This window comes from Hippocampus guttulatus, chromosome 18 (genome assembly GCF_054856545.1).
Source record: "Hippocampus guttulatus isolate MCC_2025c chromosome 18, RoL_Hgut_1.0, whole genome shotgun sequence".
In the NCBI taxonomy this organism is placed as follows: Eukaryota; Metazoa; Chordata; class Actinopteri; order Syngnathiformes; family Syngnathidae; genus Hippocampus; species Hippocampus guttulatus.
Genome location: NC_141278.1, coordinates 360,313 through 387,483, shown reverse-complemented (window position 1 = coordinate 387,483; position 27,171 = coordinate 360,313). Strand labels below are relative to the sequence as shown.

Sequence of the window (27,171 nt, the reverse complement as noted above, 5' to 3'; positions counted from 1 at the left end):
TTGTTTTGCCCTCATATTGAGCTTTTATCCATTAATATCGTGTAGTTGTCCACTGGAATGTTTACTCTCAATGAAGACAACTTTATCTCTCTTTTTGGCCAATTTGCACCAAGCTGGCTGGCAAGTCATATATGGAAGAACATATGTCATGTTTATCCACATTGTAATCCCCAAGGCAATAGTCCTAAAGATGCAACAAATATCCGCCTGGACCGCGTTTAGAGGGAGAAGCATGTTGTGCTAAATGAAAATGTGAAGAATATTAGAACAATCAAACGCTATGGTAATGAAACGTTTCTCTTGCTGCTACAGTCTAGCTTTTGGCCACTAGATGGAAGTGAAAGCCTTTAAAAATATAGGAGGGAAAACATGGTAACTAGGAAGCCAAGGAAGGCTGTTGTAGGATTTGCTATGAGAACGATTGTTTCGTGGTTTGAGGTTCAACAATGTGGGAGTTTTAATAATTTGAGTTTTTTTTTTTTTTTTTTACATTTTGGCACTGACTTGCTGAAACGACCATCACGGCTCACCGGTTTTCTGGTTGGTCACGTGACGTTCACAAGTTGAGCCATTTTCAGTCAACAGTTGAGTGGCAAAATGGCAGCCATCTGGAGAAAAACGGTGAATTTTGTCGCTTAATGTTTCATCAACGAAATATCCATCAGAATGCCGTGTTTGGACTAGTGATGCCGCTGATATTATACTGTCAAGAAAATTATTGACCTGACTTCCTCTTTGAAGTGGCTCCAAAATGTACCGAAATTTCATATTGCGATGGCGATCTTAACAGGCTAAATTTTCAGGACGAATTTTTAGAAACGAATTTTTGACTAAACGAAGCATTTGTTTTTGCTCGATTTTACAAGAGCTGAACACAAATTTAAAAATTTCATATGGCCTGCTAGCTTAATGCTAACAATGTAAAAAATGCCATTGACATGCTAACATTTAATGTCATCGTTTGAGAACAAAAATGGTGGACCAACAGAGAGTTGCAATGCTCAGTTGTACATATTTTATCCTGTGAAAAAAGACTGATATTGCAATAATCGAATGACTGAATACTGATAATGTGACTCATTTGTCAGACTTTATTGTATTGTCCTCCAGTGGTGAGGGTAGGTACAGCAGAAGGACCAGCACAATGAATTGGATTTCAGTCTAAAATCATTGATACACACACTGTTTAGTGCTCAGAGATTTCCTCTTATACAGGTTTAGTGTTCCAACTCCGCCACACTTTTATGTAGAGTAACATACGCACCAGCTAAAGTGCTCGTGAAAGCAGCAATAGGATGGATGATAAGAAACACTGCCACCAGCTACTCACACGGGCTGTTTTTTTCTTATTCTTGTAAAAATAACCGCTTGCTAACCCCGTGTGGGAGTTGGGGGCAACTTGGAGATGGTGCTTGTATAGATGTGGTATGCACTTGGTAACATGAATGTAAACTGTATGTGTGTGTGGCTGTGATAAGATTTGATAAAATTATTCTCTCAAATTACACTGGCATGTAGAAAGAAGCAAATAAAATAATAGTCCATGAGGCATTGTGATAGCGGCACGCACTCACTCTGTTGGTGTGTATGTGTGTGTGTGAGTGTGGGGGCGGCAGTGATGATGATTCAAGTCAGATTTCTCACAGGAACAGACACTTCACTGGAAGCAGAGGCACATCGCAGTTGGCCAGTGCAAAGAAATATTCAAACTTTTTTTATTATTATTAAGTAGCCACGGATTGAGTCAAAAATTAACAGCGGATATTTAATTTAGTTTTTATTTCATTTTTCTGGAGGAGATACAACATGTCCCGGGTGGCCAACCTGTCCAAACTGCGGCAGGAGAGGATGAGGGAGATCAATCTGAGGGTGAGTTACCATCATGAGGTTCTATTTAAAAAACAAAAAAAAAAACAAACAGGCAACTTTATGATACATGAATACCAAGTGCATGAATTTTTCGGTGTTTGTGTGTGTGTGTTACTTCCTCTTCTTGACTGCCACTATGGTTTCCTGATTGTGACACACGCATGCAGGGGCCCGCTCACACAGGCCTGCACCCATCATGCCTATCGAGCCATACTGCACCGAGTAATGATACCCGGGGTCCGTGGGTGTCGAGGTGTGTGTTTGCTTATACGCAGTGTGTGTGTGCTCTTGCTGAGTAGTCGTTGCCATAGAAATGGCCATTCGTGTATGTGGTATCGCTGCTCTGTGTGAAAATCTGCAGGGCCTCTGTAAGGTAGCAAAAATATGTCGGTGTAGGTTTGAGGAATTTGGATTGTGATGGGGGTTGGGGCGTAAAAAAAGTTCATTGATTTATTTATTCTATTGTTCCCCATTCTGCTGCAGCTAACCTTGAGTTAAGAATGCTCACGTCGCTTAGCATAACGCCTACACACGCACACAAAATATTAAGTCCCAGTGTTGTAAACTCTCGAGAAAACACGTCTGCGTCACAGTCCAGTCATTTGTGTCTGACTAAAATGTCTGCATTTCAGCCAACATGAACTCCACTTAGACCTCGAGAAACTTACAAAAGCTTGTCACGATCTGTTTGCAAAATGTAAGGCTTTTGAAACATAAAATAGCTGGTCAAGCACAGTATGTGCATGCAAATTTCTTGTGCATTCAAAATAAGCAAAGGGGAAAAACCAATCGGCCATGTGTGTGCCGTACTAAGGATAAAGATGAGAGTTGGCAGAACTCAAATTTTTTGGTGGAGCTTTCACTTAAATCCTAGTATTCTATATAAAGTTGAGTCGAGTAAAGTAACACTATTCCACACGTTTTGACTACTCTAGCCCCCTTTGGTACATCGCCCAGCCTTCTCCCACATCCCTAATGAGAAAAAGGGCTGTTAAAAAAATAAATCAATAAGAAATTCCAACTCTCTGGAGCGTTTTATACCAACTAACTTTCTATTATGTATTCACACATTGATGAAGTGACGGTGGGCTTACGTTTGTGTCTAAAATTACACTACCCGAGGTGGCAAACAGGCCCCCGTTGTTAATCATTAAACTGGGTTAGTGGACCGCTTACCTGAAAGTGGACCGCTTGACACACATAAGGTGCTTGGAATCCACCAAACTCTGACCATGAGCGTTTCCAGTGTGAGGAGCAAATGTTGGCAGGTTCGGATCCCAGAACAGAAAAGCTAGGAAATCTCTGCCCCTGACAAAATGTTTCACCGGTGGACACAAATTTGTATGGACGTGTCTATTTTAATATTACAAAAAAAAAAAAAAGTCTCAAGGACCCATGCCTGAAATTGAACAGCAAGTTGGCCATTTTGGTTTGAAGCAGCCATTTTAGGGCGAATTCCACAGAATTCATCCAAATGAGGCCGGTAACTTCCGACCAGTGTTTCCCAACTTTTACTCAGCCGATGCACATATTTTAACATCAAATCTCACCACACAAGACTAAATTGTTTCTTGTTTTATGTTGAGAGGGAAGAAATTTCATCTGTGCACATTTGACAATAAAGTTGTATCCAATCCAATCCAATAAAAATGTCCTAAAAAGTGTCTGGTGCCTCCACGGGTCAATTACGTGGCACCTGCCAGCGAATAGAAGAGCATTTATTGATGTAACTGTCGCTTTAAAGCATTTTGTTTGCCTCAATCTGCTCACTCTGACTTCTGCTTTTACAGTGTGACCATCATGAGATTGAAACACGCGTCCGAACTGAGGAAATCCATGCGTAATTGCAGAAAACCCCCTTGAGAATAAAGAGACTATTAACCAATCTTTTAACTGTGCAGACATGAATAGTGTATTTGTCATGATGCATTTCACTTTACGTAATCCCATTTACTGACTCCTTTTTCCCCACATCTCTCCAGAATAAAGAGCGTGAGCGCATGAGGGAGCGAGAGAAGGCGGCTCGGGAGAGGGAGGCCCGCTACAACAACGGCCACCTGTTCACCTCCCTCACAGTGTCGGGAACCACGCTTTGCTCAGCCTGCAATAAAAGCATCACGGCCAAGGAGGCCCTCTGCTGTCCCAGTAAGTCGCAGCCAAAACAAAGTCCATCTTTTTAACATAGAAAATCGGCCCGTAACAATCAGTCCAAGCAGAATTGTGATGTTTGAAAAAAAAATGATGGACGTCTTATCTACACCTCCCACCCGCCCCCAGCATGCAACGTGACCATCCATAACCGCTGCAGAGACGCTCTGCCCAACTGCTCCAAAGTCAAACAGCGGGTAAGATGCCATTTTGTAATTTGTCCTGAGGCATCTTAACTTGAAACGTTGCTGAATGTGTGGCTTTCTTTGACAATTCTAATGGCGATTTACATTTTTGTCATACACAGCAGCAGAAGACAGCCCTCATGCGTAATAACGCCTCTTTGCAGAATGTCGCGCTGCGCACCAGAAGTGAGACACTTATTGCCATTCTTCATCCTACCTTAATGACTTGTTGTTCTTATTATTTATTTATGAGATTTTTAAAACGACGTTTTGGCTCATCTTTAATGTATAGATCCAGTAATGCGCGAGCGTCCCACGTCGGCCATCTACCCTTCCGAAAGCCTCCGGCATTCCCTTCTCGGATCTCGTCGAGGACGTTCTGGCCTCGCACTATCCAAAAGTGTCTCCACGAACAACATTGCGGGGTGAGCAAGTTGTTTGCCACAGTTGATTTTTTTTTTTAAATTTAAATAAGACAGGTGGTTGCAGTTATTTTTAAAGTTCTTAAAGTTTGTAAACTATTTAAAATACAGTATCTGTTCTTTTTAACAATAAAACCGTAATTAAAGCCAATCAGTGAAGTTAAAAAAAATGCTTCATGGATGTGTACAATTTTATTTTAACCATATTATTATGCTACAAGTAACTAAACCAATTTAATCAAAATAACGACTGTAAAATAAAACGGTTGAATGAACCAGTTTTAGGGAAAAAAATGTCATCATTTATGCAATTAATCAGGGGTTGTCAAACTTTTCACACGAGTACCACCTCAAAAAAATACTTTGCTCTTTACGAACCAGCAAAAAGACAAACCTTCGGACATTGGGTCGTAGTCCCAAGTGTTCATCGAAAAACAATAAAGGTATATTGAATATGATTGTAATCCACTTTAACATTCTGCACAGGTAGAACATTACACTGCGCTTGAATATAGGAATAGTAAAACATAATAATAATTCAAATAAAATGTATGAAAAGTGTTCCTAAAGAAGTGTGTAAGCAAATCGTTCAAAAAGATTAAACGCGACGGTATAGAACTGAACTGCACTAAACAAGCGCATTGTACTGGATTAACCAAAAAAGATGCATTTTACAGAATAAAATATACACAGCGTGAATATTTATTATTTGTTTTTCACATATCCCGCTTCATACTGGAAGCTCAATGTGCTGAATGAAAGAACACCAAGTGCAATGAAAGATCGCAAACGAAGTGTTCGAATGTGTCTGCCGCAGGAACCTGAACGACGACTCCCCTCTTGGCCTGCGCCGGATCCTGTCCCAGTCCACGGACTCCCTCAGCTTCAGGAACAGGGCCATGTCGGTGGAGTCCCTCACCGACGACGGTCGGTACACGTGGTCTCCTGTGAGGACCGCCACCGAACCTCGACCGTTGTAAGTTAATGTTCTCGTTAAAGGGGACTACTACACTTCGGTCTTGGAGGAGATGGAGCTGGAGGGCCAGGACTTCAAGGCGGACTCGTGGAGCATGGCCGTAGACATGGATTACCTTCACGCGCATAGCAAAAATGTCATCAAGAGGCAGGATGTCATTTACGGTGAAGACCTCTCACTCCGCCCATCTGCGGATGAGTAAAAGAGACCACGACACGCAATCATATGCCATTTTATGTCTCCACCCAGAGTTGATCCAGACTGAGGTGCACCATATGCGCACGCTGCGCATCATGGAACGGGTCTTCCGGCAGGGCCTGCTGGAGGAGCTACAGCTGGACCCGAGCACCCTGCACGCCTTGTTCCCCTGTCTGGATCAGCTGATCAGCATCCACTCGCACTTCCTGGTGCAGCTGCTGCTGCGCCGCAACGCCAGCCTGCAGCCCGAGTCCGACTGCAACTTCACCATACGCCGCCTGGGTGACATACTTTTGGAGCAGGTGCTTTATGCATATTCCAGTCACGGTGGGCTGCCACCGTTGGTCTGCTTCGGTTTGGAAAAATGGCTCCCTGTGAGGTACAGTTATTCACATCCCAGAAGTAAGAAATATTTTCTCTGTTTCCAGTTTTCCGGCCAGAGTGCAGATGACGTGCAGAAAACGTACGCAGAGTTCTGCAGTCGCCACATGAAGGCAGTCAAGTTATACAAGTCCATGCTGGCCAGAGACAAGAGGTTTCAGTGCTTCATTCGGGTGAGAGGGGAAAAAAAAAGTAACCCCCCCCCCACCCAAAAAAATTTAAATAATGTGAGTGGATAGCAAGTTTGTGTACATATGCCTGCAGCGTGTGAGTAGAGGACCCTGGCTGCGTTGCCATGGCATCCAGGAATGCATCTTGTTGGTGACGCAGCGCATATCCAAGTATCCTGTCCTCATTCAACGTATTCTGGACAACACCGTCGGTGAATTGCCACACTTTGATGACGCTATCAGCACAATTACAAGGTGACATCCACGACTCCATGGGATTGCATTTATTTTGTCTCACAGATGATGAGGAGGAAGCATCCTCCATAGCCCAAGCTCTATGCATGGTCAGAGATCTTCTCAATTCAATAGATCAACAGGTATTGTCACCTTTTTGGAAAAAAGACTCGCACACCGGTTTTTGATTGCGCTGTGAGTGATTTCGTGTCCTGTCTGACAGATGGAGGAGCTGGAGAAGACGCAGCGAATGCAGGAGATCCAGGCCAAGCTGGACCAGCGGGCCGAGACCCGGGTGAGGGACGGCGGACTTTTTCGGCCCGCCGAGCTGCTCCGCCGCAAACTCGTCTATGAGGGAACGCTGATGTGGAAAACCCCAGGATCCCGACTCAAAGGTGCAAAAAATATTTAGGGCCACAGTGAAGTTGATCTGTCCATTTTATATCGGCTGCGGGTGCGCTGGAATCAGTACCGCCTGGTCTAAAGAATTGCACTAACGGGTGGTCACCACATTACAATTCTTTCGTTGGAACCAAAAAAGTGAAATACAGACATTCATAATGTAAATATCATATCAAATCCACCACGAGCCTAGCTTTTTTCACCTTGTCTGGTTTTCACTGGAAATACAGACATAAAACACAATTCCATTCATCTGTTGTACCGTCTCGTCAACGTCACACTCATAACGTCATTCTGGAGTAGTCAAGTTGACTTGTAAGCAGACACGAATTTTACAGAGCAGGTTCTATAAAGCGCCGCAATGTGACCGAATTGCTCTTCCTGTCCCTCTCAATTCTATGTCCGTCTTCAAATGGTGAGTAGTTCTTCATTCTCGTTTTATGTCACAGTGATGAACTTTTCTTCACCGCTACAATTGTCAAGCTGACCCTACAGCTTCCAAAACAAGACACTTGTACTTCCCTGGCACCCACTCATTATCTCGCTCTATATTTACACACATACAGTACTATTTGATACAAGTCTTTTCCAAAGCTCACCTCACCCCACCCCTCTAATCGCGCTGTCAAAATGAAGCGCCCTCCCTTAGAACCCGATGCGACTGAGCTTTGAGGGGATCATTCGTACCCTCTCCACCCATCTTGGTCCTGGCCCGTGTTGTTCTGGCCTTATGCTCTCTTGCGAGTCAGGCTCGGGAGGTGCTGCAGACTCATTAGATCTCAGTGTACAAGTTGGTGCCATGTCAAAGCACCTTCCCCCCAGTGTGAAATAATGCCAAGTCACTTAAACTGCAAATGTCTGAAAAAACATTATTATTAAACTGCACAGGCCTGTTGTAAACAGCATTTTAACATTGTTAATTGTCACTGACTAAATGTAAAACGCGGTTCCATCTGTGTAGCAGTAGATCTGGATCCAATAGGATTTGATCGAGTGGGAGGATGTTAACAGCAGAGGGGTCTTAACGAGGAGAGGGCTGAAAAAGGAGCCTTGAGGAACACCAGATTTGACTGAAGAGGGCGAGGAGATGGAGATTTTGAATTTGACAAAGTGTGACTGACCAGGGAGACTTGACCCAGGGTAGATGATTGCTGAAAAAACAACGGAACCGTAGCAGAGAGAGAAAAGTCAAACGTTTTCAGAGCGATTCTGTCTGGAATTAATAAAGCATTCAGATATTCACTCAATTGTACCGAGCTGCCTAGCCCATTCTCCTTTGCGGCGAGTTCAGCTTAGTTTTCGAGTTCCTCTGTGCCCTTTTTGTGGTGGTATCACAAAAAATACAAAAGGTCTGTTTTTGTGTAGATGTGCAGGTCTTACTGATGGCGGACATCCTGGTCTTTCTTCAGGAGAAAGATCAGAGATACATCTTTCCATGCCTGGTAAGCTTCACACAGACGTAGTTGGGATGTAAGGATCGACGGTATCGCAGAGGTGTACCGATAACACTTGTCTGTCTCCAGGACAAGCCTCCTGTACTGTCCCTGCAGAACCTCATTGTGAGGGACATTGCGAACCAGGAGCGGGGCATGTTCCTGATCAGCGACTGCTCACCGCCGGAGATGTACGAGGTGCACGCTGCCTCCAGAGAGGACAAGAACGCGTGGATACGGCAAATCCAGCGCACCGTCAGCAAGTTGGGGGAGAGACCGAATACGGACCACCGCACATGAATAATTGCCATACGATGTTTGTTCATCCATGTTTGTTTGTCGTTTGCGCTCAGGTGTCCATCGCGGGAAGAGTTCCCCCTCATAGAGACAGAGCACAAGGCCCATCTGAGGAGACTCAAAGGTCTGCTTAAGCCTAAATGAGCCAACCAATCAACGAGCGGATTCGTTGATCGGTTGGTTGAATTTTGCACGTTTTCAGCGGACCTTCAACAGAAGGATCGGGAGATGCTGGAGCTCCTGCAGGAGAGGGTGACCCTGTTCTGCGAGTTGGCCCAGGTGACCACTTGCCAAGACGACCTGGAGCCTCCCGTCACGCGCTATCTCTTCCGGGCAGACACCCCCCAAGCACCCCGGGCGGAGAAGTTCCTGCTGGATGCCACAGCCGAGGGTAAGACAAAAAAATATGACTACGTTACTCTATCGCTAGTGGTAACACTGGTGCGATTGGTGATGTTTCCTTGCAGTGGACCGACTGAGCGAGCTCCTCCTGGGCTCCAGCATTGATGTCCCGCTCTTGTGCCATCACACTCACACGGACGCCAGTAATTGAATTTGACTTTTAAATCGTTCGACTATTTATTTTTCTTCTTTTAATGCAGTGCTTTTTCTTCCGTCTAGATGATCAGGATCTTCTCATCAATGGCGCTAATGAGTTGTCAACAACAAAGGTGAGCTACAGTTTAAGAGACGCTACAATATTAGGTTACACGCTAAATATGTTCTATCGTGTTGTCTTGGACAGGAAGTCTGTCAAAGGCTGATGAATCTCAGCGTATACCTCCATGCACTACAGGTGAGTTGCATGGATAATGGGGTCAATTGATTGGAAGACTCAACAGTCACTAGTGACATCACATTGTTGTTGTTGTTTTTTTTTTTTTGAAAGGATGAAAAACAAACCAAAACGTGTTTTTTAACATATTCAGATGTAAATTTCTGGTTTCGACTCCATTTATGACTTAAGAAAAAAAAAAAAAGTGGACCACGACCCATAATGTGTGTGGCCTGCAGGCTGCTGTCATCAAGCAAGACTCCATCCTAGAGCTGCTCCTGCAGCAGGAGGACACAGCATCGCCGGCGTCGGCGGGTTCCTGGCGACAGAACCGCGAGGCCGCCACTGGCGCTACCATCGGCGAGCTCGCCCTGCTACAGAGACAGCACAGCCTGCTGCAGGAGGAGCTGCTGAGGCTGCGCGACGCCGAGACTCGCTTCAAAGACAGCGAGAAGGCTCGGGCCAAGCTGGAGAAGCAGGTTCGACATATGAAGGGCTGCGGCGACCCATCGTCCTCGCAGGAGTACCTTGTGGCGCCCTCGCAAGTAAGAAAAACATTTTAAAACCGAAAGATGTCATCCTTAGTTGAGGTGAAAAAAGCAACTGTGTTTGCAAGAGAATTCATTTTAATCATAAAATATTTCGTTCTTGTTTTTCAAATGTTATTATTCACTATATAATTATTTAAAATGTTGCTTGTAAAATCAAGTCAAAAAGTTAACATTTCTTCCATTTACAGTATATAATAAAGGAACTAAATTATATGTATCTTTGTAAAATGTTTTTTTTTTCTAACCTACAATTCATCAATTAAACAGCTATTTAATGAAATTATTTAATAAATAATAATAGTAAGAATAAAATCAATATCAACAAGTATCACATGTATTTTTACTTAACGCGCTTTATTCATACACTAATTTGAGACTTGTCCAGTCCGGAAGGGAAGGTTTGAGTGCAAGTTCCCACTGGGACAACGAGGCACGCCAATCAAATGCTCCTCAGGAAGGCAGCGACGAGGAGGTCAACATGACGTCTGACGACGATGATGTTGAAGAACAAGAGGCATCTGAAAGCTCCAGAGGTTAGAACATACGGGCGATTCAATTTCCGCGGGCGAATGCATTTTGTTGTTAGGCAGCCATTTTAGAGTCATTTTGGCCCATTTTTAGGGGGCGAAGTTTGACAACTTGCCAAAAAACAGACTTCAACCATTATAGTTTGAAAATTCAGCCCCCAAAGCCGGTTTAACTTTGTACCGTGAAACTTGGTCAGTGCATCAGTCATGAGCGTCTGCACAAAAAAGTCTGAAAAAGCCATGCCTGAACGCGGACAGGAAGTCAGCCATTTTCATTTTAAGTTGCCATTTCGAGGTAGTGTTGCCCGTTTTTGGCGTTTTTACCAAAATGTTACGCCTGATGGGATAACCTGAAAGTCATAACTACAACTACCAGCACAGATTTCGTCCATTTCCTACCAAAATGGAACTTCCGGTTTGCAGTATAATCATAGTAGACAGATTGAAGATGCTAAATTGTAAAAGAAAAATGTAGTCGAGGCATAGTAGTTATTGCCTGTGGGCGGGGGATGGCAACAAACTTTGATGACTCACCATAAAACAGGAGCCTGATGCCTGTTCATTTCTCACTAATCCCGCTTTTTCCCCACCACAGATTTTCAAGACATTCCAGAGGAGATTTGATCTTCCGCTAACAAGCTAAGTGACCCCGGCACACTCCAACAGAAATGGCAATATGCTGCAATGTGCGCATCTACAGTATATCTTGAATCAATGATTTAATTTATTGAGCCGCTTTGCTTTCCCGTTTAAAGGCTTGTGTGTGTGTGTTTGTGTCATTTGCATGATTTACTTACCGAACAAAAGGGATGAAAAAAGAAAAAGTGTGTGTGTTATAAATACATAAAAAGATGAACTGATTAAAGATGACCTATTTAAAAGGGCATCAAATCAACTGTGTGTGTGTGTGTGTGCGCGCTGCACAATTCTTGCAAAATTCGTCATCAGTGCAATAGACTCCAGTTTTTCCTTTCAAAAGCCCTTTGACAATCTTCTGACTGGAAAAACGCTGGATTTGTATTTTCCAAATGTCTCTTCAGCTCCGCTCTCAGTTTTCTGCCATTCACATTTGTTACGAGGTTCCCAGGTGATGTTTCCAGATACAAAATGATTCATTCACATTATATGAAGCTCATACTGTATTTGTTTACTGTATAACCCGAAAAGAATGCTAACTCTTTGTCGGATCCATTGTAAACACGGACGAATGAAATAAACGCCGTCGAGCTTTAAAAACAGTTGTCAGTTTGGCGCAGTGTACAATAATGAATGGACTGACATATTCATGTGGAATGTATTGTTTCCTCATCAGTAAACTTTTCATAGCACCAAAGTTAAGATGTCAAGGTTCACGCCACAAAGAAAGAAGCACACGGACACTTATGCAGAGTCCCTCATCGTAATCCTGCAGACAATGTCAGCCAAAAGATGTTTATTAATAACCTTCAGGGGCCCGCAGAGGGGAATAACTGACATAGTCATACCCCCCCCCCAACAACCCCTTGTTGCCCCCCCCACACCCCACCCCGCCCCCACCTCTGTCAGTCCATATATACGCTTGTCGTTGCCACTGTACCCTCTCTCCCAGGAGACCCCCAATTATAGTCAGGCCAGGCCAGGTGATGGACTACAGTTACAAGGCAGGAATGTCCAGCCAGCGTCTCTTCTGTGCGTGCCGTCCGGTTGGACGTCTCTCACTCGCTCACTCGCTCGTTCACTCGCTCATTCGCACCGTTACAGGCACCTCAGTGACAATGCATTTTAATGAGCTGCTTTATTGCCTATCACTTCTATTCAAGCCTATTGGAAGATGCACGGCACCCTTTTGATATGTGTTATTAGGCTGAGTTCTTGTACTATTAGCACAATAGTAAAGAAACACGAGGGGTAATGTATTGATGATTTGTGATTGATTATGATGCATATTGAGAAATATATCCTTCATAAAAAAATACATTACATATTCTGGTAGTGGCGTGAGAACTGGTTGATTGAGTGAGAGCTAATACTATTCTGCGTGTGTGTGTGTACATATTGACATATAAATACAAATCAAGTGCGTGAGTATAAAGTGGTTATGAAAATTCTGCACATCTCTGTTCAAATGCCGTTTTTGGTGACCTATTTCTATACAGTTTCAAAACTCCTATAACCAGTGATGTGACTGCAAAAATGTCAGGAAAAGCCAGCTAAAACACTGAGACTTTATTTTGGGTTCATTAGAGGCACTTAAGAAGGGTGGCAGCTGCGTACTAATTCCCATTTCGCTTGTGTTCAAACGTGATCGGTGCATCCAACACCGTCACATCCCCTGATTGTAACCGCAACGCTTTCTCAAATTTGTGCGCGCCCACATGCCATCTCTCAAGTTTGTAGGCTGGTGTGGGACACGCTGTTGTTGACGTTGAGTCAGAGAGCAAGCGGCGGGGCTGCGGCATTACAGTATGTCGCAGTGCAAACTCACTGGGTGTCACACTAGATTAGAACAGACTTGTGCTCACTTGACGGCGCCAACAGCTGTGAGTCAACATCCTAAACTAGTAGCATTACTCAGGAATGAGGACATACACGCACGCACACACGGTAACCTTTTCTTATTTCAAGAAGAAGAAGAAGACTCACATGGTGGGTCGGGATGAAAAATGAGCACATTTCAATTCCAATGATATGACCTGAGAAGACCAGGGTCTTGGATAGATTGACAAATGTGATACAGAAAATAGTTTTCAGCCCAAGGTGCCGGTTAACAACATTTGATTCAAATAAAAAAAGTCAGATACCACATTTAACTTTGACACTTGATATAACGAAACCCCGATCAGACAAAAAGACTGCTGGAAAAGTGTGGAATTGTTGAATTAAAATGAACAGGAAATCAAATAAAGTTGGTCAACTCATTCGCCGCCAAGGACGGCTAAGGACTCCAAATATGCATCGTAACCTACATGCGTGCAACAACGTACTTAAAATGAGATACAACATTTTGTTGAACCGCATTCTTAAATGACTACTTTAATGAGAAGTGCAAAATGCTGGAATCGTGTGCCCAAATGAAATAAAGTGAAAGGAGAAGTCCAAACGGAGGGTGCGTCTATGGGGATGATCCCAGAGCGGGGGCGTCCCCCTTCTCTGCCCCCCGTATAAAAGTCCAGCCTCCATCTTGGTCAGAGTTTGGTGTCTCATCCCCGTCGCCAGGCTTGGGCATCCGCCATCCTGTCCTTCTGTCTGTCCTTCCTTTTCATCTCGGTGTCCTTTCTGCTCAAGAAAAAAAAACAATAACTCGAGTTAGCCAAGATGGAGGCCATCAAGAAGAAGATGCTGATGCTCAAGCTGGACAAGGAGAACGCTCTGGACCAGGCCGAGCAGGCGGAAGCCGACAAGAAAGCGGCGGAGGACAGAAGCAAACAGGTGAGCCGCTCCATGCTTGAAATGAAATGTTTGGCTGACGCAGATGCGCTCACAACCCACAAAAATGACCGTCTGCGGTTTTCTCTCCGCAGCACGAGGACGAGCTCCTGCAGATGCAGAAGAAGCTGAAAGGGACGGAGGACGAGCTGGATAAATACTCGGAGGCGCTCAAGGATGCTCAGGAGAAGCTGGAGGTGGCCGACAAGAAGGCCGCTGACGTGAGTGACGCGCTGGCACGCAAAAACACGACTCGTTGTTTTTCACCCGGCGAAAGCGAACCGGCATTTTCTAAACCGGTCCTATCGCCTGATAAAAGCCGCCAGTGTAAATCAAGCCTCATCAAGCCACACTGCATTCCATTCTCCTCATGCTCTGGATGGAGGGACCCCCACCCCCCAACACACACACACGCAAACACACAGCTGTCGTGGGGATTCGGGGCCCCTGCTTGGGCCATGATGTCAGCCGCTAAACCTCGACTCGTAGCTTAACAATGGCCCCACTCCTTTTTAGGCGCAAGCCTGTGTGAGAACTACGTCATAGCCTCGAATGTTAAATGAGCCCGCAGTATGCCTCTTCTGCATCCAAATACAGTGGAGATAAGAAGTTCACATGCTAGGTTTTCACAATGCAAAAAAAAAAAAAAAGAGAGAGACCATATCACAAATCACTCAAAAGCATATTAGAACGGCCAAACGTCATTTGTGGTCAATCAAAGGCACCTTAAATGATGGCAGTTGTGTGTTGAGGGTGCTCACACGTTCGCAACCGCCTATCAGCTTTTTCTCTTGGGATCGAGGTCACACTAGCGCTGGGAAGAGTTTTGACAGCATTTCCTTTGGTCTCAGAAAAAGCTGGCATTTCAGCAGGGGTCGGGGACTGTTTCGATGGTTCACGTCGAATATAATGTCGCGAGTATAATGAGTTTTTGCAAAAAGTCATTTTTCGGTGTCGATTTGAAGTTACATACATTGTTGCGTATTGTGTTTTCAAATAGATCGTGAAAACAATAGTTATTTGTATTTATACTGAAGTCACACCATGTACATTTAGCCATTATGTTTGCAGTTTATACATGTTACATTCATTTTTGTATTTGAACTTTTTATCCGTCCATCCACGATCTGATCCGCTTCTCCTCACGAGGGTCACGGGCGTGCTGGAGCCTATGCCGGCTGTCTTTGGGCGGTAGGCGGGGTACGTCCCGAACTGGATGCCACCCAGTCGCGGGGCACGCATAGACGAACAACCGTTTGCGCTCACACGCAATTTAGAGGCTTCCGTTCACCTGCTATCAATGCTTTTGGAATGTGGGAGGAAACCACCGAGTACCCAGAGAAAACCCAGGCGGGCATGGGTGTGCGAACCGGTCGACCGCCGAGCCGCCCTGAATTAAATTCATTTCATTGTATTTATTTAATTAGTGGGAAAGGATTTATTTCGTATTTGGTCATGTTTGTACCTTTTTTTTTTTTTATATACACAATCAAGTAGAATTATGTCTAAGATCGAAATACATTTTGTTAATTGTTTGCATTTGATCTATTATTTTAATATGTGAATTCATGTCAAATTGTACTGTTACCGTGATGCGGCCACTGAGCAAAATTAGTGACCCTTCATCACACAATTTTTTCTGACTCAGCATGTACAAATTGCGCGCGTAGGCCGAGGCAGAGGTGGCCTCCTTGAACAGGCGCATCCAACTGGTGGAGGAAGAATTGGACCGAGCCCAGGAGAGGCTGGCCACCGCTCTGCAGAAGCTGGAGGAGGCCGAGAAGGCAGCCGACGAGAGCGAAAGGTAGTCGTCAAAAGGGCGTGGGGGGGGGGGGGGGTCAACATACAAAGCTGACGCAAAGCAAAAGAGAATGAAAAAGTGTATCTTTAAACACCAAAATGTTCAATGGAACCATATTGCTTTGGGCAACATATAACGCAAAACATCATAGAGGGTTTTATGGAAATGACTGAAGCTGTTAGGGCAGATAAGAACCTTCAACAATTTTTTACTTTCAAACTCTCCTTCTGACCTCTACACACAATGGCAAAATCGGCGACATGGGCTATGAGTCAACCCGGTGGACGAAATAACCCTACGAACGTCATCCTTGTATTGCTCGTGCGCGCAGGGGCATGAAGGTGATCGAGAACAGGGCCCTGAAGGACGAGGAGAAGATGGAGCTCCAGGAGATCCAGCTGAAGGAGGCCAAGCACATCGCGGAGGACTCGGACCGCAAGTACGAGGAGGTGAGTCGGACTTCCTGCGTCGTGTCGCGGACTTGCTGTGAGGAGGCCGGGCGTTAACCACGGAAGTGTCGCGGTGGCGCAGGTGGCTCGTAAGCTGGTGATCGTGGAAGGGGAGCTGGAGCGTACGGAGGAAAGAGCCGAGCTGGCTGAGGCGTGAGTGTCTCCGCGCACATTTACTTCTCCTTCACCCTCAAATTCGTCTTCATTTAAGTCTCAGCATTTGTCCAATTTTTAAACTTGCCGCATCGATATCGATCAGGCAAGGTTTGCCGGTTCCCTACCAGCCTATCAAGGTCGCTAGCTAGCTCTCTAACTAACCGACCTACATCGCATCTTCGCCACTTATCTACCAACTGATCAAGTTAGCTAGCTAGTTAGCTTTGCAAGCTCCCTTTCTGTCAAGATAGCGACCTATCTCCATATGTACCCGCAACCTGCCCCTCAACCTACTTAGTTTCCTCGTGTCCTTGTTATAACACAACTACAACACGCGCTCCAGTAAATGTGCCGAGCTGGAGGAGGAACTGAAGAACGTCACCAACAACCTCAAGTCTCTGGAGGCGCAGGCGGAGAAGGTAAGCCAACGCAACTCGAACATTTCACAGCATCGCAACAAAGCAAAATATGATGTGCACCGTTTCGCACGCTCACTGGAGTGAATTTGTCCCACGCAGTATTCACAGAAGGAGGACAAATATGAGGAGGAGATCAAGATCCTGACAGATAAACTGAAAGAGGTGTGGAAGGCTGTATATATATATATATATATATAATCTTTTTTTTACTCTGGAAATTGCTTCAATAATTGGAAATACTGATTTGAATTTTTTGTGTTGATCAGGCCGAGACCAGAGCAGAGTTTGCCGAGAGGTCTGTGGCCAAGCTGGAGAAGACTATCGATGATCTGGAAGGTAAGGGGGAAAAATCTTATATCATTAAGTCATTGTTCAAAAAAATGATTGTTTGAAAGAATCCGTAAAGCAGTTATCATTTGTATTTTAAATACTATCAATCCAATCTTATTTTTACACGTAAAATAGATAACACCTATGCTCTGGAGACGTTGTGTTTCATTTGCAGTCGACCGTTATTTTGTCCAGAACATCAAACGTCATCCGTACATCATGTTTTTAGACAAATAAAGCTTTGACCCGTCCCATGCCGCAGTAGCAGAAAAGCATCCCACATTGCTCACGCCGTGTTCCCTTTTTCCCCAGACGAGCTGTACGCGCAGAAGCTCAAGTACAAAGCCATCAGCGAGGAACTGGACCACGCGCTCAATGACATGACCTCCATGTAAGACACACGGGACGTTGACATTTTCACATTGTCACGACACCTTTTTTTCCTTTTCAAACTGCCTTTTGTGTTTTCTAGCTAAACACCCAGGGAGCCCTAGTCTCCTCCTCAAATGTGCCCCTTCTCTTCCTCTTCTACGACATGTTTCCAGCTCTTTCTCACCTTTTTGCAAAAGCCCACTAAACGGCGTCGTTTCGGTCCCAGTCAAACCTTTTCTTTGTCATTCTTTGTAACGGTATTAAAAACAAGAGGAAGGTCTTGCTTTTCACGCTTGTACTCGTTTTTATGAGTGGAAGAATATCCGGACTAAAATCAGTTCCCGGGGTTCATTCTATGAACTAGACGAGTGTTGATCAAACTTTGTGCCACCTCAAAAAACATCTCGCGTGGTAGGCCAAAGTGTTCATCAAGAACAAGACAAGATTTTAGTTCTGAAAAGTATATTTAGGATGATTTTAAGCCATTGTAGCGATGCACAATTTGAATAGGAAAATAAAAAGAAATCTAAACCGCATAGAGAGAGAGAGAGAGAACGGACTGTCTATTAGACCAAATAAGTGTTTAAAAACAAACAGTTCATCAAAGTGGAATGAAAATGTATTAAACTTAGAAGTGAACTGTACTTTGGCAGTGATTATTTCCCAGACTGTTTTTTGAGAATCACTCATCTAGACGGCATTAAAATCGAGCAAAAACAAAAGTGAAACCAACATGTAGTCCAACCAAAAATATTCTGTCATTGTATTGATGATTAGATGGCAAAATCACAAGTGTCCACGATCCAATTGGCTAACGCAAACACCACGTTTTTGCTCTGTTGCAAGCCGAGTTGTTTTCTAGTCAAATTTCATGAAGCAAATGCTAAACACAGAATTAGCGTGTGGATCAAAGACAAAAGGCGACAAAGCATACCCTTGATATGATTACTGATAAGTGTTGTAGAAAATGGCTCTCGTGGTGGCGGCCATGCGACAACGATGACAGGTGAGGTGAGGTAGGAATGTTTTTGGAATGGAAATTCATCATTGAGCTTTTCCTTGGGCACAAAATGTGTGGAGAAATCAAGGCAATGTTTTCCGTCTGCTGTTTTTTTTTTGGCTACATTATATTATAGGAAAATAATGGTAATTATTGGGTCGTGTATTTGCATGCGTACTTGTACATGGAGGTCAAGGACATGAAATCAATGCTTAAACCCTTTCCATTATCGATCTTATGCTACATCCAGAGTGAGAATGCTGCAGATCGGCAAATAAAAACAGTCCGTCCTTAGTTTCACCGCTCGCCGGTGCCCGCTCTAGGAACTGCTACTGAGACGTCTTCGTAGCAACGACGCAGGTTTGCTCTCTGTGTCCTCCGCGTCGCTTTCACATTGTCTCTGTAAGGCATTGAGAAAAAAACAAAACAAAAAAAAAATGGAGTGACCACAGCTCAGTAGGGGACCTTCTCTGCTTCCTATGATTGTCTTCCAGTCGAGCTCGGTGCCGCCCCAAATGTTGTGGTACGTTGTGGTAGCCGTGCATCTCTAAATTGGGTTTAAAAGGTGATATAAATTCTGAAATTTGGACGCCGCATGTTCATAAGAAGTCTTAAAAATCTGCAATGGAATGGAAAATGTGAAGCATTAATCGCAATACAGCGGAGGAACATTTTAGATTTATTATCACGTCACGGTTGCATCCTGATCTTTGGTTCAAAATCGGTGTAAATGAAAAGCAAGCTTTAGTCTGCTTTTTCTTTATTGACGCTCTTAGACCGGATGCGGTGGACTTGTCCAGGTGTACCTAATGAAGTGACTGCTCAGTGTATTGATTTTTACCTCGGGTGCATCTGAGCTGCCTTTACACAAGAGTTTTAAACGAACCAGACGGTTGCAGATCCAAACCATGTTGTAGGACATCTGGAGATACCGAAAACACGGCAAAATATAAAATACTACAAGAAGAGCATCACGTGTGCAAAAAAATATATGATGTACCTTCCACTTCCTTCTGGCGTTGAACTTCTTGAAGTTCTTCATGTTGATGGACGATCGATTCCTGTTAGCTTTTTGTTGGCGCGTCAGGGGCTGCATCGGATACGGGCAAGTCAGCGCAAAACAAAACAAAACAAAAAACGCGTGCAACATAGATGACCTTGATCCACGGGTGAAGAAGACACTCCTTGGCTGTCAGTCTGTCACTGGAACACACATATTTGCCTTGTAATATAGATATGTTCAATTTTAAACATTAAATCTACACTTATCATAAATGTGTTGCAATAAGACGGTAGTCCACACGAGACACCTACTTGGGATTCCTGACCAGGAGTTTCTGGATGAAGTCTTTGCCTGTGCAGCTCGTGGTGCTGAAGCACTGCGGGTCAAACTCGTAGTCCACGGCCAGGACGTTCCTCAGTGTGTCTTCATCTGTGTTGCCCTGGAAGGGCGACATGCCACTCAATCTGTGGACACGGCGTATGGGGAAAAACTGTAAAATCACAAGCCAGTCTGTTCGTTGATAGTCCACACCATGCCAAAGGCTTCCGACTTACAGTATGTATGTAATGACGCCGATACTCCTGAAGGGGACAGAAAGGGTCATCAAAAAAGCGGAAAGGCGGGTACATGTGCTTCAAGAATCGTGCGGGACACACAGAGTGAGCAAGGCCGGGAAGCGTGCGGCATAATCACCACATATCGGTCGCCGTGGCCAGGGCTTCGCCATTGATCACCTCCGGGGCTGGACGAGACGGGACAAAAACATTAGCACTACCTTCGATCATAACCTAAAAGCTATTATATTCATCCAGAAGAAATGAGAGGAAATTATGTTTTCTGTGCAGACGTGTACCCGCAGTTCACATTTCTCCGACGAGGAAAAGAGTCACATACAGTAATCCGCCCTCCATTGTGGGTTTCGGGTTCACGGTGATGCATGTACTGTATCCAACTTCCCCCTCCTAATTTTTCCCCCCTTAATTTCATTATCGGCCAGTAGATGGTGGCAGACGGTTGGTTATGTTTGACACTAACTTTGAAAGAAGAGTGAAAACGCATTACAGTATTTTAAATTCATCCTAGTATGGAAGATTGAACGTGAACGGACTATTACATTGGCCTGACCTTCATGCCTTCCTTTTGGCAAAATCTTTCTGCATACACAAGGAGATTGCGTTTTAATCAAAAGACAATTGTCGTTTTAAATATCTGATTCAAAATTCAACCACTTTCCTGTCCGTGCTGATGTTTGAGCATTTCAAGCTCTCGTGGAAGCCAAGTTGCTTCCACCTTGAGGAGCAAGCGAGTAACCCAATGAGAGTGACACCATTCAAAATGGCTTAAACAAAGCCAGGTTGGATTCGGTGAAGTTTTACAAGTCATCGCTCATCCTGGAGCTGACAATTTTGCATCAGGTTTTCAAAACGTGACAAGGGGTGTTTGTGTATCTCGTGCGGCGGTGTCAAACATGCAGGCCGAAGGGGGTTCTATCAGGCCCGCGGGACAATTTAAAAGTGAAAAAAATCACAAAAGACACTGAATGAATATTTTTAGTGAGCTGCAATTCATGGTTCCTCCGCTAGGGGAACTGTTTTGATCGCAGTAGAAGACGGCATTGTTTTGATCAGAGAAGAAGACATCAGCACTCTCAAGTCTGTCACTGACACAGACCCAACACAGCAGTAAAAGCCCCAGCTCCCTAATTGCTAGCGAAATAGCATTAGCATCAAAGCCGTATTCTGACGGTGATTTTGTTCAACGATGCATGATGAAGGCGGCTGAACCTGTATGCCCCGAGAAGCGACAAGCTTTTGCCAATATTAGCCTGACGAGGAAAGGATTTCGGACCTATCAGCGGATTTAGACAGCCAATTGAAACAGAGAGTCAAAGTCATTTTTGTCAAATGTTTTGTAAAAGATATGTTCATTCAATGTCAACATTTTCCTCACGTTCTTGTGATTCTTTCTACCAAAACAAAGGATATTTTGGTTATTTAGAGCAGAGTATGGTATCAATTTGATGGTCCGGCCCACTTGACATCTATCGAGGCCGTATGTGGCCCACAATGTGAAATGAGATTGACACCCCTGATCTAGTGCCATTTTGATTTTACAACACAAACGTTCACTCGTCGTAAATCAAATGAGTGAGGCTGACCGATGTACTGAGGGGTGCCACTGGTGCTCTTGTACTCCTCCCCAGGTAGAAATTGGTGGGCGAGGCCAAAGTCAATGAGTTTGATGTTGGGATGGGGCGATTCTTTGTCCGACAGCATGATGTTTTCTGGCTGAATGAATGCAGACATAATGAGCTCAATACTCGCAGCTCGTTGTCCATCCGCATCCTAAAAGTTGCTACCTTGAGGTCGAAGTGGCCGATGTTCTTGCCGTGCATGAAGCCCAGCCCGTCCAGGATCTGCTTCATGAACTCGATGGTCTCGTCCTCCGTCAGTACCTCCTTCTCGGCGATGAAGTCAAACAGCTCGCCGCCGCTCACGCTGGGATTCGTCCGTAAAAGGTGATGGAGAGACACAGGATTTGCGGAACGGCACACGTAGGTACCGACTTTTCAGTCTGGAAAATTTGTGTTGGTGCGGAGACGTACCACATTCACATGTACCCTTCTAAACATCCGGTCAACTCACATCTCCAGGATGAGCACCACCTCCGCGCGACTCTCAAAGACATCCTTCAGGGCGATGATGTTGGGGTGCTGCAGGGCCTGGATCACCTGCACTTCCTGCTCCACGCGGCTCCGTTCCATGCCCAGAAGGCTGCACGATGTCTTGCGTAGCTTCACGAACTTGCCCGCCCAGTACGTTCCCGTGGCCAGCTCTCGGACCCGACGGACTTCACCAAAATGGCCGCTGTGCAGGAGGAGAGAAGTTACAGGGAATGCCGAGCTTGAGGTACAGAAAAATACTAAAGGGATCCCACGAGGTTACGTTTGTGGGCCCCTTGTGTTTAGCTTTGACATCATTTTAAAATTGTACGCATCCCTACCTCCCCAGTACCTCCCCGAGCTCATAGAAGTCCTCCACATTCTCAGGCTTGAACATGGCCATGTCGATTCACTTCACACGGGTTCTTCCTTAATCTTTGTCCGTGGAAAGGTCATTTATATTAAACCACAAATGGCACATGGTCTTCCACTATGGCTGCACCTGAACAAAGACCAGCACCCAATACGTTTATGACAAACTTACAGGAAATGATCAATGTTGGTAATTGACAGATTCTTTTTTGATGCTAAAATGTGTTGGGTTTTATTTTTTAATTGTTACCCACTAGTTTTCACGTTTACTGTTTTTGAAAAAAAAAAAAAAAGCTAAAAAAAATAGTGCGGGAAAATTAGGGTTGTTTCCAGATTGAGAAGATTACAATTTACTTATTTACCCGTAATCCAGACAAGAACGGTGTGTTGCTTTGGATGTCAAAAAAGAGAATTCACTTTGAAATCTCAATAAATTGACAAAAATTGCGTTGTACCAATGACGCCACCGATTAATTACACGTGAGGCGCAGCTATTATTTTTGTCACTTCTGATGCGGGATGACGACACATTACTTTTGCTGTCGCCCCCCCCTTGAGCCGCCTCAAAGTATGAGCACATCAGTTGTGCTCAACTTCCACTTTTTGTCTGACTTGAGTGGTTGCGGCAAGCAGCGACAGTTAAACCATCCAAGCCGTATTCTATTAGGCCCGGATGGATTTGCACAGCCCAAAAAAAAAAAAAAAGAAAGACAGGATGATAATTTAACTCGGAATGACAGCAGTATTCGTGTAGATGTTTTTTATAACCGCGGCTTGTAATGTTGTTATCCATGAACTTATATTTCTCATGTTTCTTTTTCTGTCTGGCATGTTGTGTTGAAATCCAGTCAATGAAGGAGTGGCCAGTCTCCAGGGAATGACACAGACGTACATACGCCGCAGTCATCTGAAAGCAGGCCGATCATTCATTTTCTCTCATGCGTTAGTCACGGAATTGCTTTTGTTTTATTGCATCGACAAGCGAGTGACGACGCGTCCCAGAATACTGGGAAATTTCCCATACCGTGTTATGACGTGCTGCAAAATTGTAATTCCTAAGGAACTCGGGTTACAACTCCCGTTTTCGCATTGGGCCGAATAATGCCGCCCACTTGACAATAACGGTCGTTCGGCCTCCTGCGCGGCATGTAGCACCCCCGCTGTGAACCCGTCATACTATCATGAGCAGGCTGTCATTTTCACTGTCCTTCCAAATCATTATCATGAGTGCAGTGTTAAATCTTTTTGGGTCTACTTTTGCGCTGATAACACGATAATTAATCATAGTCACCCAATTCCAGATCCTCAACAATCAGGAAAAGCTTCCAATTTTTCTGTGAGCCTGCGTATCCCGGTGAAAATGTATTTATCTTAGAGGTCCGTAACACCACCCCACCAAAACTCACTCGGCACCGCTCCCTGGAACGTTCGACACCCATGTCAACTACTGACGCAAAAAATTGGGTGCACATAGCGACCGTCACGAGAGACACAAAAAGTTCCCGGGGCCTCTGCCTGAGATTGTACAGGAAGTGGGACAGTTTTGCTTAAAGCAGCCCTTTGGGACGCTTTCTGAGGCTTTGCCAAACTCCCAACTTGGACATTTGTCCAAATGAGGCCCAAATAGAAGCAGGTATACGGGACAGATGGCTCGGCCACCTAATGTGGGCAGCAAACCATCATTTTGAGGATTTGCCATTAAAAAGCGAGTGCAAGTGCCCGTGGAAAGTTAGAAAAATTTGCCACCCCACACCAGTTTCATCTATTAACTTGTAATTGGCTGGCCATTTTGATCATGATGGGATGCACCAAAAAACTTCAAGGACCAAGACAGGTAACTGAGATTGAACAGGAAGAGTTAAGTCTTCGCGGATTCCTATGAAAAAGGGGGCGCGAGGGCCAGTTCATCCCCCCCGGATTGTATTATTTCAACACTAAACATTTCAGTGGTTTCAAAAATCACATTTGTTTTGGCATCACCTTACATAAAAATGTGAAGATTATTATTATTATTTTTTTTAGGAGCGTCTACGAACAGGCAACCTTTGTGTCTGACGAGCTATATAATGCAAGACTGGCGCTCTTTATCTTCTAAAATAAGTGAAAATATTCCAACATTGGTGTGTATCGTCTGAACATGTACGTCATGTATATCATGTCCTGTATATGTAAACCTGTTGTGACTTGTCGAGGAAATGGGCGCCATACAAATACCAGCACTTGTCTTCAAATGGCAAGACTATGGAAGATCCAATCACGTCACGTGCCGAACAATTCGAAAGAGCGCCGAGTGCAGGTACGCGGGGTCGGCGATCTTACTCACCCGGCGGGTGGTGCGTTGCTCTCGGCTGGGCTCCCGGGTAAATGCTCCCCGATTGTCAACAGTCAACCTCGCGACGGTGCACGACGAAGGCTTGGAGGCTGGGAATGCGGAAACGACTCTCACTGCGCCGATGTCACGTCCGAATGACGGTCACAGCAGACGGGACTTTTCGGTTTCGAACGACGACGACCAATCGCGGCGCCTCCTACTCAGGGAGTGGTGAGGCCCCGCTGTCGACTTTTTTTCTAAATTTCACTGTAAAGATTTCACCGATTAATGCGTCTTTTTGTGTGTGTGTCAGTAGCGCACGAACGATGCACGCTTTCACAATAAAACCGGAACTGCTTCAAAAAAAGAGCGCAGTTTGTCTTAAGAGTGTAAAAACGAAACGTTTCCAAATAAAAAGATGTAACAGATTCGAATGTTAATTTGCTAAATTACATTTCGTTAATTCGATTAAAATAGACAACAAACTGATCGTCGGTATAGGAACAACTTGACGCAAAACAACACACCAAGACGAGGGGTCATAAATTATCAAATGAAATGCGCCGGTGGTATCGAGTTTTAGGTCAGTTTTATGGTTAAAAACGCAATTGGAGAGCAATTTATTGAAAGCTGTTCCAAACGTACCCTGACGTATAACTGTGGGCGGAGGGAATTAACACAAAGCGGGTGTAATGACTACAATATAAGGGATTAAAAAAACGATGTACGACTGGCTACTAAGTGGCTTTTCTAGTGTCAGCCATGACCTGAAGGTTGATTTTTATTTAGTAATGAAGTACCCCGGTACACAGACAAAACCACTCGGATCCAGGTTTATTAAAAAACAAACAAAAAAAAAACACCTTCAGAACTGAGTTGAATATACAGCACAGTTACAAACAGTAGTAACCACCACTGTAATTGTTCTCTCATTAAGAACTGGTTTGCTGCATACATGTAATCACTGGCACACCTTTCACCCCCCAATATGGGTTATTAAGCTTCTCAGACCTCCTGCGCCCACTGAAACCCAAACAGACCCTCCCGCCCCTCCAGTCTGAAACCCAAATAAAAACAAAAATAAAGGTGTATTTTTTTTCCCCCTCAGTTCTTCTTAGGTTTGGGCGAGTCATACTTCCTCTTGCTGGAGTACCAGAGGAGAAGTGGGATGCCGATGGAAGGGAGAGTCATCACACCGAAGGCGGCCCAGTCAAGCTAGAAGAACAAAACAGGTGAGCGGGGAGAGACAACAGAAGTGTAAATGCGTGTGTGGCTTACATAATGTGGGGAAAAGCGGCGGTCAAACTCCCTCTGAGCCAGAATGCCTCCCTGGCCGGGAGCGCTGGTGTAGCCCACCTAGAAGGCGTACAAAGCACTTGTCACTTCGGCGTCAACTTTTACAGTCAATTTCCCCCTCAAATTTGAAATATCTGTACCACAACTTGTCCACCCTCCTGAGCCAGGTAGCTGACAGAGGCCGAGGTGAAGTTAAAGTAGCCGGCCTTTAGTGGACGCAGCACCACAGTGTGAGACACGTTGCTGGCTCTGAACATCCCCCAAGTTAAGATTTCAACATCATTAACAGGGAACCCGTTCCGAGTCGACACACTTCATTTAATCTGAGACTTGTTTGTGTGTTTTAGTGTGTCAAATAGGATAAGCTTCGGCTCGCTCACGACTGTAATGAGGATAAGTGCTCCAGAAAATGGACGGAAGGACGGCTGTTGTTCAACTGCTAGATGTGAGGAAATATGACTTTTTCACTGGTAACACTCTCTCAATGTACAGACACATCCGGTGGGTACAAAAAAAACAAAGTTGACAGTCGGCGAAACGAGTGTCGGTGTGGATGAGACTGTAGCCAGCAACATGGAGGTGTGCTTGGTGAGCTGTCATCATAGATTTTACTACTTGAGCGTTAGCAACAAAATCCAAAATAGACATTTGGGTTCAAGGATACGGTGCGATCCTGTCCCACTTCACGTTCAGCATTCCCGAAACAATTCCAAAGTCCTCAGGTGGGAAAGAATCGTCCGAGAGCTCCACCTCCAAAGCAGCACTAGAACACAAAGCACAAAAGTGTTGTTGTTGTTTTTTTTAAATAGGCACAGGGACGTTTAACATTCATACATACATGAGCTGAAATTAATAATCAAATAACTTAGATAATGAGAATAAAGCCTGCCTCAAAGCTTTGCAGTGGCCAATTTTCCTCGCTATCTAATGTCATGGACCACTCTGTGTCGATCTAAATTGGCATTTTGTCCGATTAGTCAATAACGGATAGTCGGTAGATAAGCGGTAGGAAAATCAATTCTAAAAA

At 44.5% G+C, this 27,171-nt stretch overlaps 3 protein-coding genes across 5 annotated transcripts; 2 read left to right on the top strand and 1 right to left on the bottom strand.

Annotated features, from left to right (window-relative positions):
- The first annotated feature begins 154 nt into the window (after positions 1-154).
- Positions 155-12,529, top strand: arhgef2a (Rho guanine nucleotide exchange factor (GEF) 2a). 2 transcript variants are annotated; one of them, XM_086136891.1, is made up of 23 exons: positions 155-1,869; positions 2,037-2,122; positions 3,852-4,014; positions 4,147-4,214; positions 4,325-4,388; positions 4,495-4,627; positions 5,442-5,551; positions 5,624-5,764; positions 5,850-6,100; positions 6,227-6,352; positions 6,444-6,561; positions 6,650-6,726; positions 6,807-6,978; positions 8,351-8,427; positions 8,509-8,681; positions 8,772-8,839; positions 8,918-9,106; positions 9,183-9,260; positions 9,337-9,386; positions 9,461-9,511; positions 9,730-10,035; positions 10,427-10,574; positions 11,164-12,529. In XM_086136891.1, the coding sequence occupies exons 3-23, from the start codon at positions 3,870-3,872 to the stop codon at positions 11,190-11,192; spliced, it is 2,574 nt and encodes an 857-aa protein (XP_085993017.1). In that variant the 5' UTR covers positions 155-1,869; positions 2,037-2,122; positions 3,852-3,869; the 3' UTR covers positions 11,193-12,529. The 2 variants fall into 2 exon arrangements, with proteins under 2 accessions (XP_085993017.1, XP_085993016.1); XM_086136890.1 differs by lacking the exon at positions 2,037-2,122.
- A 153-nt stretch (positions 12,530-12,682) lies between these two features.
- LOC147190423 (tropomyosin alpha-1 chain-like) lies at positions 12,683-17,780 on the top strand. Of its 2 annotated transcripts, XM_086136902.1 has the most exons (10): positions 12,683-13,976; positions 14,069-14,194; positions 15,644-15,777; positions 16,106-16,223; positions 16,306-16,376; positions 16,723-16,798; positions 16,898-16,960; positions 17,065-17,134; positions 17,441-17,519; positions 17,601-17,780. In XM_086136902.1, the coding sequence occupies exons 1-10, from the start codon at positions 13,863-13,865 to the stop codon at positions 17,602-17,604; spliced, it is 855 nt and encodes a 284-aa protein (XP_085993028.1). In that variant the 5' UTR covers positions 12,683-13,862; the 3' UTR covers positions 17,605-17,780. The 2 variants fall into 2 exon arrangements, with proteins under 2 accessions (XP_085993028.1, XP_085993029.1); XM_086136903.1 differs by lacking the exon at positions 17,601-17,780 and having other exon boundaries at positions 17,441-17,523.
- A 165-nt stretch (positions 17,781-17,945) lies between these two features.
- LOC147190422 (death-associated protein kinase 2) lies at positions 17,946-25,003 on the bottom strand. The gene is made up of 12 exons (XM_086136901.1): positions 24,861-25,003; positions 22,507-22,667; positions 22,149-22,370; positions 21,863-22,001; positions 21,662-21,791; positions 20,197-20,245; positions 20,058-20,084; positions 19,815-19,967; positions 19,658-19,703; positions 19,501-19,590; positions 19,342-19,422; positions 17,946-18,900 (listed from the first exon to the last, which is right to left on the bottom strand). The coding sequence occupies exons 2-12, from the start codon at positions 22,566-22,568 to the stop codon at positions 18,820-18,822; spliced, it is 1,080 nt and encodes a 359-aa protein (XP_085993027.1). The 5' UTR covers positions 22,569-22,667; positions 24,861-25,003; the 3' UTR covers positions 17,946-18,819.
- Between the last annotated feature and the right edge of the window lie 2,168 nt (positions 25,004-27,171).

What these genes read in the sequence shown, in the direction of transcription:
- arhgef2a (XM_086136890.1), top strand. Translation starts at nt 1,807, where the DNA reads ATGTCCCGGGTGGCCAACCTGTCCAAACTGCGGCAGGAGAGGATGAGG. An exon ending in CCCAGGATCCCGACTCAAAG is followed by an intron (nt 6,979 to 8,350) that starts GTGCAAAAAATA and finishes GTTTTTGTGTAG; the next exon opens with ATGTGCAGGTCTTACTGATG. An exon ending in TCACACTCACACGGACGCCA is followed by an intron (nt 9,261 to 9,336) that starts GTAATTGAATTT and finishes TCTTCCGTCTAG; the next exon opens with ATGATCAGGATCTTCTCATC.
- LOC147190423 (XM_086136902.1), top strand. Translation starts at nt 13,863, where the DNA reads ATGGAGGCCATCAAGAAGAAGATGCTGATGCTCAAGCTGGACAAGGAG. An exon ending in GCAGCCGACGAGAGCGAAAG is followed by an intron (nt 15,778 to 16,105) that starts GTAGTCGTCAAA and finishes TCGTGCGCGCAG; the next exon opens with GGGCATGAAGGTGATCGAGA. An exon ending in AGAGCCGAGCTGGCTGAGGC is followed by an intron (nt 16,377 to 16,722) that starts GTGAGTGTCTCC and finishes CACGCGCTCCAG; the next exon opens with TAAATGTGCCGAGCTGGAGG.
- LOC147190422 (XM_086136901.1), bottom strand. Translation starts at nt 22,568, where the DNA reads ATGGCCATGTTCAAGCCTGAGAATGTGGAGGACTTCTATGAGCTCGGG. An exon ending in CTCGGGGAGGTACTGGGGAG is followed by an intron (nt 22,371 to 22,506) that starts GTAGGGATGCGT and finishes CCTCCTGCACAG; the next exon opens with CGGCCATTTTGGTGAAGTCC. An exon ending in TCGGCCACTTCGACCTCAAG is followed by an intron (nt 21,792 to 21,862) that starts GTAGCAACTTTT and finishes GCATTCATTCAG; the next exon opens with CCAGAAAACATCATGCTGTC.